General features: G+C 42.6%; 1 protein-coding gene and 1 long non-coding RNA gene across 2 annotated transcripts in view; one reads left to right on the top strand and one right to left on the bottom strand.

Moving 5' to 3' along the window:
• Positions 1-6813, bottom strand: part of LOC111252455 (protein amalgam-like) — a 115387-nt gene extending 108574 nt beyond the window's left edge. The window contains exon 1 of the mRNA XM_022810379.2: positions 5705-6813. Coding sequence (XP_022666114.1) covers positions 5705-5771 — 67 coding nt within the window. The 5' untranslated portion in view covers positions 5772-6813. The remainder of the gene's footprint in view (positions 1-5704) is intronic.
• Positions 6814-6918: 105 nt separating this feature from the next.
• LOC111252457 (uncharacterized) lies at positions 6919-8612 on the top strand. The gene is made up of 3 exons (XR_015330485.1): positions 6919-7057; positions 7717-7779; positions 8201-8612. It is a non-coding gene; the product is annotated as an uncharacterized LOC111252457 (long non-coding RNA).
• The last annotated feature ends 5690 nt before the right edge of the window (positions 8613-14302 follow it).

The raw sequence follows: 14302 nt of genomic DNA, 5'->3' as shown, positions 1-14302 counted from the left end.
AAGAACCAAAAATTAAATTATAAACGTTTCCAGAAAGAATGCTAAACGACATCATTAACCCTATCCAATATTTTCACAGAGTAACGCTATTCTACTCCTTCTGCGTCGGACGAAAATTGTACTGAAAGAGGCGGAGGACTTGTAGATTTATTATTCCTGAGGAATCGTAGACAGATCGATCTTAACATGCAGCTAAAACAGCCGGATAAACGTCAACGAGCCGTCGACAACAATCTCCGGCTATGGTAATGGTGGTACAAAGAACAATTTGTCGCTACTCTCGTTCGTTATTCCTTTGCAGTCGTCTTCCTAAGGACAGGTCCCTACCAAATGAGAAAAACATGGCCGTGAATGCTGTACTGGGTCAAAGCTAGCGAAAAGCCGTATTTATTATATCGGCAAGCATGGCTGCTAGCCTATATCCGTTGGCGCCAGCAACAGAGTCAACTGATCGCCTGGCATCCCGCTTCTCATTCTCCAACGCTAAAAAGTCACTCGGAGCTGCAGCCTCTTCAAGTAGAACAGACGTTTAGATTGTTCGTCGCTTCTTCACACATGGCTAAGGAGATACACGAAGGCAGAAAAGGCCTTCACTGCTGATTCTACTGTTGTTCCTCTAGCCACTGCTACTGCCGCTGCTGTCGGCAGCGTCGTTTTCGTGTTTCGCCCGGCTTCTTTTTTCACGACGCTGGCCCATAACCTTTTCGAGGTAGACGCCGCAGTGCTAAGAGCAACGAAGGATGGTGAGGAGCGCTAACAAACGAACGAAGCGAGATCAGTAGCAACAGTTTGCATCAGAACCATGCACAGAACGCTGCAGCAAAAGTTGGTGCGATCCTCTAGACCCACTCTCAGCCGTCGCTTAGCCAAGCAATGATCAAGGAAAAAGATTCAATAGCGGCCAGCGAATGGAGCCGGCGTGGGGCTGCGACCCTCCCCCTAGCTACTACTTCAACGGACTTCGCTCGCGCTTCACTCTATGATGGCGGCGGCTGTGCCGCCGCTCCCGCCGCCGAATTGGCTGTTGATGCTGTAGGAGCAGTGTCCGCTGCTTTTGTCGCGACCGCTGAGTCGTTCGCCATCGCCTTTACTGGCGACTGCTGCCAACATGGCGGCCGCCCTTCCCCGAACACCGCCGCACTGAGATGGTCGACAGCCACCTCACCCAGGCACGACGCATGCACGAGCACACATACACCGACAGACAGAAAATCGGCAGGACACAGCAGCTCATAAGCCGGCCGGTAGGTATAAAATAATCGTCGCTCGTATTCGTGCCATTTCTCGTATGCTGTCGTATGGTATCGGTTCGAATCATTTCCCCAGTTAGTTGACGTCTTCGTCGTCGGTAGCAGACATAGCAGCCACGTTTTTGTTGTCGATTCTATGATTGTGTATTTCTTCTTCCTTCTTGGCTATGAATGCAACGGTAGCAGCTGGTGATGCTGATGGTGAACGGCAAGATGATGACGAGGACGGTGAAATCCAACAACGGGAATGTTCAGCTATAGAAAGCAGAGGAACTGTAGACACAGATTATTTTGTCCATGTAAGGTACCTATCCGGTGGACCGAAAGCTAGATGACCATGTCTTGCTGGACATGGAACATTGATTGGTCGGCGAAATAAAGCAAGACAAACGCATTTTAGAAACGGAGCCATCTCGGGGGGAAGGCTGTGACCGACTAGCGAAGAGCTGGTGAGCTCAAGGGACGAATTATAGTGCGGTAGACGCATATGAGTGATAATGGCTGGACGCAGAAATTTTGCCACATCGCCGAATACCCCAAAAACTACAGAATGTGGATTTCATATTGCGACACACAAAAAAATAATAATAAGATAAATAGGACATTGGTAATGTACAGATTTTTTGCTTTCCAGCAGCAGCAATACCGGACGCTCAAAACTCTCGACTTATACTGCCTTAACTAAGATCTATAACCATCGCAGTTTGCTTCCATATTATCCTGTCCTCTACATTCAAGCTAATTATACTACATTTAACCCAAATAATAAAAGCATGTATCGCTCTCATGAAAACGGCATATTAACAGAATAAAAGGGACAATGTTTCACTGGCAAGCCTGTCGGCCCGGCCAGCCCATCTGCCCGGATCTGCTCTGCATCACAATGACATTGTGGTAGGCGTGAAAATGCAGCAGATGCCACATGGGCTTCAGCCATGCTTGCCACGGGATCTGACCGGACTTCGAGCCCCTGTTGTTAAGAGATAGATCGGCGGGCGACAGAACAGAAGGGGATCTCGGACCAGGTGTGTTCTTCACATACTGATAATGGGAGGATAGTGGCGTTGCGTGTGTGCTTTATCAGCGTAACTATCGTTAAATGAGAGAATCGAGGGCAGTCCACAAGCCAATCAACGCGCACTGTCCCGTTCCGACCTCTGCACCTAGTCGAACTATCAGAGATCATATGGAGACTATGGAGATCAGAGGATCAGATCCAATTTAATTCCCATTCGACGCATTTTTCTTTGAATGGCATTTAATTGAAGTCTGCGGCTTGTTGAAGAAAATCAAGTTTAACGAAAAAAGTTCAATATGTGCGTGTCTTATGTTACTCCGGTGCCACTAACGTGAGCTTAACAGAGTTTGTTATTTTTAACTTTCGACAGTAGAGGCCGTTCATTTTGCCGCAATGCACTACCTCTAATAGGCCGCTGTTGAATCGTAGCGAGTCCCCCTCTTCCCCCGGAAAGTTTGATTGATTACGAACAACAATTGAGATTTAGAAAAATAAAAATCGCTATATGTATAGCGCGAAAATTTAAACTGAACCTCTGCGAAATCTTTGTACTAAATTTACACTACAGCATATACTTGTTTATACGGGATGCTTGTTTAGCCACGTAACAACACTTAGATCTATGTCTTTTGTAGAGAAGATACTATTTCTATGGTTTCAAGCAAATATATAGCGTTGAACGAATAGGCCAGATCTCATATTAAGACATTAGTACCAATCGACTCGTCTGTTTTATGCTAACAGTTTTGAAGACCTTAAATCAGGCCGGATAGCTTTAGTCGCTCTGCAAGGTACTATGTCGAGGCGCATTTTTAATAGTCTAATGCTCGACGGCTTTAATTGCCCTTTGGCAAGCATTCAACAATGATTTTTACGATTTTTTGTAATTGTGTTCTTTTGTTGAGCAATTTATTTACTAGACACACTGTTAGGGGTATAATAACGCGGTTAATTATACCCTATGAACTTGAATTATCCGCCCTCTAAGTCCGGTCTGTCTATTCGAGTGCATCTCATTGAATCTATACTTGCAGCGTAATTGTGCGTAGCTGACGTCGATTTCAATGAGTCTGTTTTTTTTATTAAGATTAACGCCATTGTTTTGTTTTCTTTTCGCCATTTTTCTATTTCTAAAATAAAATTACGATAACTCCTTTATAGGTAAAAGTTTAAGACGGGTGTCGTCGAACTAGAAAAATTCTCTAATTGTTGGAGCATTAATTGATTGTGCCTTGGTTTTTCTTTGAATATTACTAATAGTACAATCACATACTCACAAAGGTACCGAACATAGGCCCGTAACGGTTCGAACTGGTTAGCTGAATCACGGATTTTTCTGGGTCATTTTTAAAGCCCCTGCATAAGAGCTATTGGGAAGTAAAACGCATTCTGGGTTAATTAACTGCACTTATCAATTTCGCTCTAGATGCTCTTTCGAATCTCGTTATATCCTTAAAAGAATCCTGCATGGGTATGCTCTGATAGCAAAGTCTTCGTATCAAGCCTATTATGTTGAACAGAGTTGTTTTCACTAGAAACCAGGTAAACATAGAAATAGAGATCTATATTTTTTCATTTTCTATCAAATAAGAAGCGACTAAAGCCTTTATTACTATGCAATACCAACATTACGTGGATGATGCATATAGGGTTATAGAGTTGCAGGAAATTTTGTGTTTGTGTGTTTACTTAAAACGGTTGTTTACGTCTAAAATGTCCGAATTTGGCGCCATTGCGGCTCGCTGAGAGAACAGTCGGCAGTGAGGAAAGTAGGCACCGCCGTCAACGATGGCGACAGCCAACGCCTTGACACCCAGCCGCGCGTCTGTGTACGTCGATGTAGAGGTACGCAATTTTCTACTCTCCGAACTAATGCCACACGCAATGGATTCACATAAAAATGGGTTCACATAACACATACACATGAGCCTGTACTAAGTACACATCTGACAAGCCTTCACACGATATTTCCCCTGCATGAACACTCAGTCGGGTCTCGTGTTCGCAAAAAATGTAGTCACGGAACTACTAGGACCCGATGGATGGTGGGGTTTAGGCGTAACGATGGCGGTGAATATGGGCGGAGTATTACGACGGACAAGAATTACGCATCGTATTAGTTTTTCTTAAGCTTTCAACGTAGTGTCATATTGCAGGTACGTCACACGTCAGATGCAAACCGTGTGGCCGTCGGTGGAAACGGACTGAAGTCGGCCTGAGTCGTCGATCGGATCGTTTGTAGCTTGCGTACGAATCTAAACTTAAAAGCATCTATTGCTTGCGCACTTGTGGCGTAAAAAATCGAATGATTAGGCGGTAATGAACAAAATGCTGAAAGCGTCTCCTTGCGAGAACTCACTCTCGGTAGCTGGTCAGCCCTTGATGGTATAGCCATAGAGGTAGGGTGCGGCTTTAAGTGAAGTCGGCGGCAGCAGTGAGCCCCCACAGCGGCACTCGTTGGATAAAGCTGTGGAGCGAAACCATCAAAACAGCTCCTGCCGACAACGAACAGGCAAGCGATAGATGGTGAAGTTGTGAGGCAGCGTCATCGTTATGGGGTGGGGCTCCCTTCTCTCTGGCTGGCCTCCCTCAGTACTTGCTCCTTCAACTGAGGCCGTTGGTGCTCCGGCTGCGAGCACCTACCTTACTAATCTAAAGGTCCGGAACAGACAGGCGACGTTATAGACCCAGATACAGCAGTAGCAGTGGTAGCTGTATTATAGAAGAAAAACACCCTTAGACGAAAGCAGCCCGGACATCAGCCACGAAATAGCCGCGGTAACAATAAGGCCGGCTTCAATCGGCGACTTCGCGCCAAATAATTCCAACTACTTCATGTTGCAGTAGATATAGACTCGAGTGGTACCGTGGTGGTAGCCTGAACGATTGCTCCAATAAAGGATACACATGCCGATAAAATATTTCATTAGCTCTAAAATGGCATGAAAATCTCTAGGCAGACACTTTTGGTTTTAAAAATCCAAAAACAGTTTTACTTATTCTTCAAAGAGATGCATCTATTTGGAGAACGACCAAATATACAGGTACTCTCTGACAGAAAACCATTGGCTAAGTACACGTAGAAGTCTTGAAGGTTGTTATTCCCGTTATTTTTCCTGATCGAGTTTGTACTCTTCTCCATTACTGTGAATACAAAACAACGCCGTAAGCCACAAACACCAACATGTCGTGTGCTTTTTTTTGCCACAGCTCATGAAGACGCTAGCCGGTTCGGCTAGCTTAAATCCAATAGGTAGACCATTGACAATTCGAACGGATGAGTTCGTTCGTCTCCACAAAACATCCATATTGCCAGATAGCTTCGGAATTAATCAAAACACCTGTGTTACGGTGAAAACCGTCGTTTGCTTTCCCTGTGTTCCCACCGTTATCGCTCTAATATATATATGTACATATATATGGGCGGTGTACTTACCTTCGGTAGATTCGCTGGCCGCACTGCCAACTAGGACGCCAAGAAGTAATCCTGTGAGAACCTTCATTATTGTTTATCTGTCAACGATCGTTAACTGCCTACAAAGTTAAAAATACTTCACACAACTGCTATTCCTCGGATAATCGCGAAATTCAAATCGTGGGTTCTTCGAACGCGCCAAAAATTCCTTTCTGTATAGCGATGAATGATGAAAAACCTTCACAACAACCAGCGCGGCGATCCGACAGACTAAGTGATTCCTGACTGCACTACACTTTGTGCGTTACACGTTTTGCGGTAGCAGCAGTTCTCTAACGATGCACTCTCTACTGCTGCTGCTGTTGACGCTATCGTTGGATATTTTTACAGACTTCAATCTTAGCTATACGACATTCGTTGTCCCGTTTTTGTACGTTAATACATCACAGGTATACACTTGGTTGGTGATGATCACACCGTTGGTAGCAATCTGCTTTCGACTCGGTAGCAGGTCGCCCCTCAGTGGTTTTCTTCCAGCACCTAATAATACGGTCACTGTAGTAGGGTCTTCGTCGCAAGCGAAATCCCTCGATCGTTATTTGCTGTCGGCTCGCTGTAGGGTAGAATCCACCGAGAAACGAAGCAGTAGAAACAGGTAGAACTACAAAGAAGGGGGAATAGAGGAAGCACAGGATAACACGCACGCCGTCAAATCAGAGGCAACCGAGTCGAAATTTCGTTACGACGATGTTAATTAATGTACGTTGACAACGATGTGGGCAACGAGCAACAATCGGCTGAAGAAAGGATCCACTGAGAGTTCCGATATGCCGTAGCTGTCACAGCGCTTAAGATGCGAGCGATATTTGCGAGAGGAAGAGATACAGTCGAGCGCTTGAGCTTCTCAACCGACTGATCACCACTTGCGCAATGGTGGTTAAGCGATCGTAAGTGACATGAAGCGCACAAAGAGCGCGACGGTGTCGTCACAATCAGCTTGCGGATGCTCGCGACTGGCTTTAGAAGTAGCGATACATACAGATCACCAGTTAGCACGTCCAGCAACGGTTCAGCGCAGCGTTAAAGACAGCGGCTATTACCACTGAGAAGTGACTCGATAGTCGACACACGGGTGTTCTTCGCGAACTGGCCTTTCCATGAGCTCGCCGGTAGTAGCAGCGGCAGCCACCAGAGGGCGCGCGTATCGCTCTACCGCTTAGACATCATTCTCCATGCTGCACGATAAAAGGTAGCGGTTGTTGAGGTAGCGGCAAGTTCAAACCGTGACGCGGGCGAATTTAGCGACAGACAAACAGACGGGAGAGTGAAAAGCAATTTTGCGTTAATGGATACGTTACGTTAATTTATTTCATGGTAAATATTAAAGAAGGAGTGAATGGTGATGGAGATATCGTTTAATGCTATAGGTATTATTAGATAGAAGTTTCGCGTAGTAGATGTTCAAGATTCAAGGTAGATGTAAATGCGATCTACTCGACGACATTTTCTTTCTTTTGCAGTAATCGAACACTACTAGGAACAATTTATAGGCCTTTTTTCCGTGTACTCGCTCGACCTGTGATGCGATACATCTCATGTATATAGGACATAACGACTGTTATGCTGAACAATTATGTAACTTAGAAACCTAAGTGTTAGTAAAAATATTTAAATATTTGACCTTGCTTAGCTTTTCTTTTTACTTTATAAATTACTTGTCAATAGCCGTTCCCAATATAAATGGCGAGCTGAATTTATTCGTTCAGATTTTGCTTATGTTTTAGTGTTACGTATCCAAATTCGTCGGTAAATTGGCATCCCACCATAACGAAAAGTTTCAATTCTACAACTACACCCGCGAATTTTGTATGGACTAATCTATGAGAATAGCATTAACTAGACAGTAGCTATTTATGCTTGGGTTTTTATCACTTTTAGTTCGAATGGCAGAAAATAATGTAAAAAAAACATTTTTTTTTTTAAAAATTACGCATAATGTTTGTGTTGATTCAATGTCTCTTTGTGTTTGTTAGTTTCGCCTCGGATTTCTGCGCTAAACTTCACGATCAGACGTTACATTTAACGTACGTAGTCAAGTAAGTATAGTCCTAAACCAAGCGACTCGGTAATATTGTATAGGGTCGTTTCAACTCTTGCTTTGTACTTTGGCTCGGGTAGATCCCGGGGTGTTTGTTAGGTTTGTCTTGAGTCCGATCGCGTCTAAAACTCGTTACAACTAATTATATATGAGCATCAGTCCATGAGGTTTGCGGGTAGCAACATAAAACTTTCTAGATACAAACAAATATATTAATATATGTACGACATGATGCGTACTAAAAATTCCCATTCATACAATAACACACGAAATATATAGCTATGTTTACGTGAATGACTAGTAACTTCAACCCAGACATACTAATTCCCTGTATTGCAATTAGCACTGGCTAGTGGGGCATCCCTGTGTGATTGCATATGGCCTTTTAGAGTAATGACTTCGCAGCTTTCACGTTTCAGATCGTACTGGGAACATGACTTGGAAACTCGGATAATAAAAATTAACCGCCTATTTTGGCTACCTTGTTTATATCAACAGATATAAAATGCAAAACGCAATATTTGACTTGCTAAAACAGCCCCATTTTTCGAATCGGTCCTACAAAAAAAGAAATCCATTAACAAAAGCTGATGCTCATGTCTGATTTTAAACAATCCTGGAAGCCTAATAATGCCCGTATTAGAAATCAAAGTTTCTATGTTAGAAAAAAGTATCTCTCGACAAAGACAAAGTCATATTCAGTCTTTCCCTATATGCCGACCCGTCTTGCAACCGAAGGTTCGGAATAAATAAGAGTAAGTGCTTTTGTTATCTGCGACGTATTTTTTATATCTTTCAAACAAGTACCATTCTCAGTTTACTCTTCTTACTTTTCCTACCGATCAAATCTCCACTTGCGGAAGGTATACTATAAGCAGCGCTTGTTAGGTTGCAATTTAGCCTAGGCAATGAAAGTTCAGCTCTGAGATATTACGAAAAAAAGAAGAAATAGACTATGATTAAAATGACGCACGCCAGAATTGACCAGAATCGAGGTTCGTTCGATTCTTCTGTAAGCACCATTCGAAAATCGATGGAGTACAGACCCCGCGATGAGCATTCTATTAGTTGAGAGGGACCTAGAATACCTTCTCAAATTATTTTGCATTTCATTTAGGTTGAATCTTCGTTTATTTAGCCAGGATATGTGATACAAAAACAAATATGCGATATACAATATGAAGAAGATTTACAACAGTCAGAGTGTTACGATTTTAAGGGGAAAAAGGGAGTCTGAGAGCTCTGAAGCAGACCCGTTACGAAGGTACTTCGCATCGCTAGAACTCTTTTACCGATAGTACGGTTCTAAAGTGCTTTTGCTAGTAAAACCCACTTAAAAAACGAAGATATGCATGGTTTATGATGCGTATCGTATGAGGCATTGAGACGGACGGCGATCGAATGAATTACGGAAAGGTCAGTTCGGGGAAAGCTATAGCGACACGCACCGGCAAGAAATTAGACTTTTAGCTTAGCGTATTTTAGCCGAGTTAATTATTAACTAATTATAAACATTATGTCTTGTATAATAAATGATATTTTCTTCCAGCAGATATAGACTAATCGAAATCTCACTCGATCAATACGCAGAGCTGTTCATTTAAAAATATGCATGCTTTTCCAAACTGTATCAATTTTATAATACATATCCTAGTAGACAGATGTGCACCCAATGTACCATTCAATGGACTCCCACGCTACGAGACTTGGGATTACGATTACATTATGGGATGCTTTAGTCGTTGCCATGATAAATGAAAAAAGTGCCACAGCAGAAGCGATCAGAACCTCTATTTCTGGATTAAAAATATTCCTAATAGAGACAAGCAGGCTTCGGCAATCAATAGATCTAGCTTCGTCAAAGCAGTACCGAGCATTTGCTTCGTTCACGTGATGCGGTAGCGAGGTCTGCGTGTGTTGTCTAAATGTATGGTACATGTTAAAGTGGTCTGAATAATGAATAAGTTGATGGTTTTCCCGCTTGATATGTGCTTGTATTGGGGTGGCCCTTATTCGCTTCGAGCAATATGGCGATAGTGATACGTTCGTATACGAAATATAGATAGTCTTCCAATGCCAGGCTAGAACTGTTTATCCGGCGTCAAACGCTTTTGATACAAGCTAGCTAATTTGTATTGTTGACACATTTACGGCCAATACGCGAAGATTCGAGATTGTCACTACGATATCAAATCAATACATATATAGATAATATTTACCCTATTTTAGATGTACGTACGCTCTTTATAGAATAAAGAGACGCGCCCAGGCGGTCGGCTGGCCCCTTAGAGGGCTTGGGGCCAGTTTACGCGGGCCAGATTCAATTCAGTTACTATGCTAAAATTTTTACTTGAATATACGGCATTTTTCGTTAGCAGGGGAAGGCCTGTAAAAGCATTGTTTCATATTTCGCAGTTTTTTCTAAGATTTTTCTTTAGCATCTGCATGGCACGAATGAATGAGCACCGCAGGACTCATTAAGGATGCCTGAATTAATTTTATATTGATTCGTATTACGAAATTGTAGACTATGTGATCTTTTTTTTTTCACTCGTTACGAAAACAGTTCGATGATTTAAATATCTCTTTGACAATAAGATACCGAATTCGAGTTACTGTCATTACTACAAGAAACACATCTTTACCTTTAGAGACGATAGATGTTTCGATATAAATATATCAGCACGTAAACGGTTGGCGCCAAATGATATATTTAGGAATATTCCACAGACAATGAACCACTACAAAAATGCCGTGTATAACTGTGGTAATTAATGGCAGTATACACTGGTGTTTTAGTGTTTGGTGGCCAACTGGAGGGCCGCTGCGTAGGCTTCTATTCGGACCAATTTGTTTTTTGAAATATTGCGCCTTTTTTTTCTAAGTATGATTGTCTGAGGTACGTAGCTAGCTAGCTAGCTAGCTAGCTGGCAAAAAGACTACGTTGCACAGTCAAATCTAGAAGGCGACGAGTGAGATGAATTTATTGATCAGAGGTGAATGGCTGCTTCAGTGTGTGGCGTTAACGGCACAAAGCTTTGCTTCACTTGAATAGATTTCTGAGTAAATTTATGATACCTGTCGCCAGAGTGTCATGATACTACAACATGGATCCGTTGTTTGCTGCGCTCGCTGTCAGCGTGCTAGATAAACACTCTAAAGCAACTCGCCGTTCTATCCAAAGTTAAGCTTTCCTACATATGTTCCACATCGTTGTTTTTCCATAACAAAAGAACATTTCCTATAAGTTCGGCTCTACGATTACATGGCAACTCAGAGACGAAATCGTGCGTAATCTTCAGTGAGCGTTCGGCAGAATACGAAACACAGGACGTCTCTGATGAATGGCTGATATTGTCAACAATATAAATGATACACACAGACGATAGTTCGATAACAACACGCACACGCTCAGCTGACTTTGGCATTTTTCGTTTCGTCGACGAATGAGTACCCGTACAAATTGTCGGATTCATCAGCTCCGCTGCATAGATCTCAGTGGCGTGATGAACGGGGTTTTCGACGGTTGGAACGGGCCGTCAGGCGTATTTATGGGCTCACGAAGGTGGCTGGAAAGCTCGCACCGGCCAAACACCTAGGAGATGATCATTTTGTAGATTTACATAGGTATATTTCTGCTATGGAAGGTTAAACATCGTCAGTGTAAATACGTACAGTGTGCTTAGAATGGCTCCGCATATGGTAGGCTAAGTATGATGTGTTAGGTAAATACTCTTGTCTTTTGTGACAACTGTTGTGAGGGGAGCAGTCCAGCTATCTTCTGAACTATTGTTGACGATTCTCACAGATGCCAACGCTTCAGTTACTAATGAGCGGTCGTAAAGGGCATATTTATATTAGAGGTCTCTGAAACAAGTTCTGCATGTGGATGGGGAAATCAAACATCGGGATTACGTTTCCTCAGCTTGCGCCTAGGTGCGGAGCTGGAAGAAGAGCGAAACATTCTACGCCGTTGTCCCTAATCCTACATGATAATTATTGGCAGAGATGGGGCAAGTCCTTTTTGTTCAATATGCAGTCTCAACAATCAGAATAGATTTCGACGAACGAAGCCTTGTGAATCAAACAGGATTAGTTTTTAGGGCCAATTAAAAGGCACGAAAGTTCGCACATTGGCGTGTTTTGCCTAAAATAGAGAATGCCATGGTACGCGAGTCAATTGGCTAGCCACTATTAGAAATTTAAGTTATCTTCTTTTTATTAGGAACAAGTTTTAGTGGCAGTTAGTACTAAGTACCTACGAAAATCTCATTTGTATTATGTCTTAAAGACCTCTTTTCTCTGTTTGAGTTTACAAATGACTTACAATGGGCAGTTCAAGTAAGTTTTCCCTCACGGTATGTATGCCACACAGTAAATACAGGTCATAGTCCCCTTCGCTTGCCTGTATGAACATACAGCCTAAACTTACGAGCCATGCCGGCAGTTAGCCTGGTTCTGATAAACGTAACTAGTAGCAACCATATTCCCCCGGAGAATAAAAAGTTCCGTCATCTGTAAAACGCTCCGTAAGTAAGTACATTTATACTATAAATAGAATTTTCAATTTAATTTTATAAGATATTTTCGAACGCACTTGACGATGGATTGAATTCGAAGATACCCAATATATTATCTTTTGCCTAACGAAGCCCATCAAATTAGCCGCCTGGATTATCATATGGGATGCTGCCAGTTTGCCAATTTAGGCCGATTTACATAAGGCACATGAACAGATGAATGACCGTGATAGCAGAAGTTAAAATTAATCAACTTACTCAACTTATTTTAACGTCAATCTTGTTATGACTGTATTTGATAAGGTTGTATAATCTACATTCTCTTGGAAAATTAGGCATCGGAGAACGTCTGTGGGTAACATTCTATCTGTTTATAGCGTCTGAGTTACGCTGTCTGCTATAGATTGGCGTTTACGTTTTGAACTTTTGGAAAATTCTCCGACTAGCTTGTGCCGCCTACGTTTTCGGTATCCCTCTCACCTGGTGATTATTTAGGCTAGAGACCGCGGAAATCGTATACTATCGCTGCAAACGGCCAGTTTATAGAACCCAACAATATTAAGTCAATCGTTATCGTAGCCAGTCGTTATCTTTCCAGGTAAATAAGCGCAGATTTAGAGACGCCGGCGTATTCACACATTGCGTAATGGCAAAATCTGACCGCAGATTACGAGCGGCGAGTCTGCAAAGACGAATGAGTGCGCCTTAATTGAGAAGTCCCTTCATACGCTAGCGTCTTTATTATAGGGATAATTATGGTGATGATAATAATAACACAAACAAGAAGAAGAAGAAGAAGAAGAAGAAGAAGAAAAAGCGACCTGCGATCATCAGCTAGCTAAAGTATTGAAAAGTATAGGGCATATGCATACGTTCGTGAATTGTTCGTCTGGAACAGCAACAAAAAATACTTTCGAATTAAACTTTTTACCCATGGTCGGCCGCTTATCGTGTCGGAGTTTATATTGCACTCGAAACGAATACAAATAAATGAGAAAGCAGTTCTGCGAGTGCTCCAGGCCAAACTTGGCCGCTGCAGCCACACACAGGACTTTGCTAGAAACAGGGAGGTCACTTTTACGTATCCAGCTCTTGTCTAATGTCTCTTTGTCCTCTTTGGGAACAGTCTACAAAGCGTTGCCCAGGCGTATTCCGTGTGTCGATCCTCAGCCCGAGTGGAGGCCAGTTCGCTGCCGTGCCTCGCGCACTTTGTATCGATGCAATGAAACCTAGATCTAGCTCCCCGAGATTGGGCTTGCCTTCACAGTTGGAAATAACTGTTAGCGATTCCAATGTATCAGTCATCGATTACGTGAACACGATTCGGGGTAATATAAACGGTGGTAACGGTGGGGGTTCACCCACCAAAAAGCTAGAGTCCTTCTACGTGCCTAGTGACGATTTTGTGAGCTGGGAACAATAGAATTTTGGAGCTCGTGTGTCGTTCTCTACCGCTGTTATTAGGCACACGAAGTCGTCTTCACTGTAACAGAAAAGTTCCTGGGATCAGCTAATGCCAGAAGACGTCGAACAGTCACATATCGAAGGCGCGTGTGTTTTTTTTTATTATGTTATATTAATAGTTTGATATATCAGTAGTAGTTACATTTTGGGCAGTCACATCGAATTGCAAAATGGAAATTTCGGGTTTACACTCGAATTATCAAAGTTACCGGTGTTCGCCACTTATAAAAATACAGCAGCTGATCGAACCGGGGTTAGGCAATTACAGGATGGTATCAAACGTGAGCGCTGTGATGATCGTCAGTGACCCGTTTTCGGTATCATCAGCTTCCCGCACCTTTGGAAAGGTTTTGGCTACATATGTGCTTCGTGCAGAATGGTAGAATGCATTACGTTACGGTTTACTATTAGAGAAATATCGGATAATGGTTTCCTAAAGCATACTGATTTCAAAAGATAATTCTATATAGCATTTTGATAATGTTGAAACTTATTAGCCAGTTGGTCCGTCTGAGTACGCTACAAGGTCTGTAGTTG

This window comes from Varroa destructor, unplaced genomic scaffold (genome assembly GCF_002443255.2).
Source record: "Varroa destructor unplaced genomic scaffold, Vdes_3.0 BEIS01000006.1, whole genome shotgun sequence".
In the NCBI taxonomy this organism is placed as follows: domain Eukaryota; kingdom Metazoa; phylum Arthropoda; class Arachnida; order Mesostigmata; family Varroidae; genus Varroa; species Varroa destructor.
Note: the sequence above shows the minus strand (reverse complement) of the source record. Positions and strands in the feature narration are given on the sequence as shown.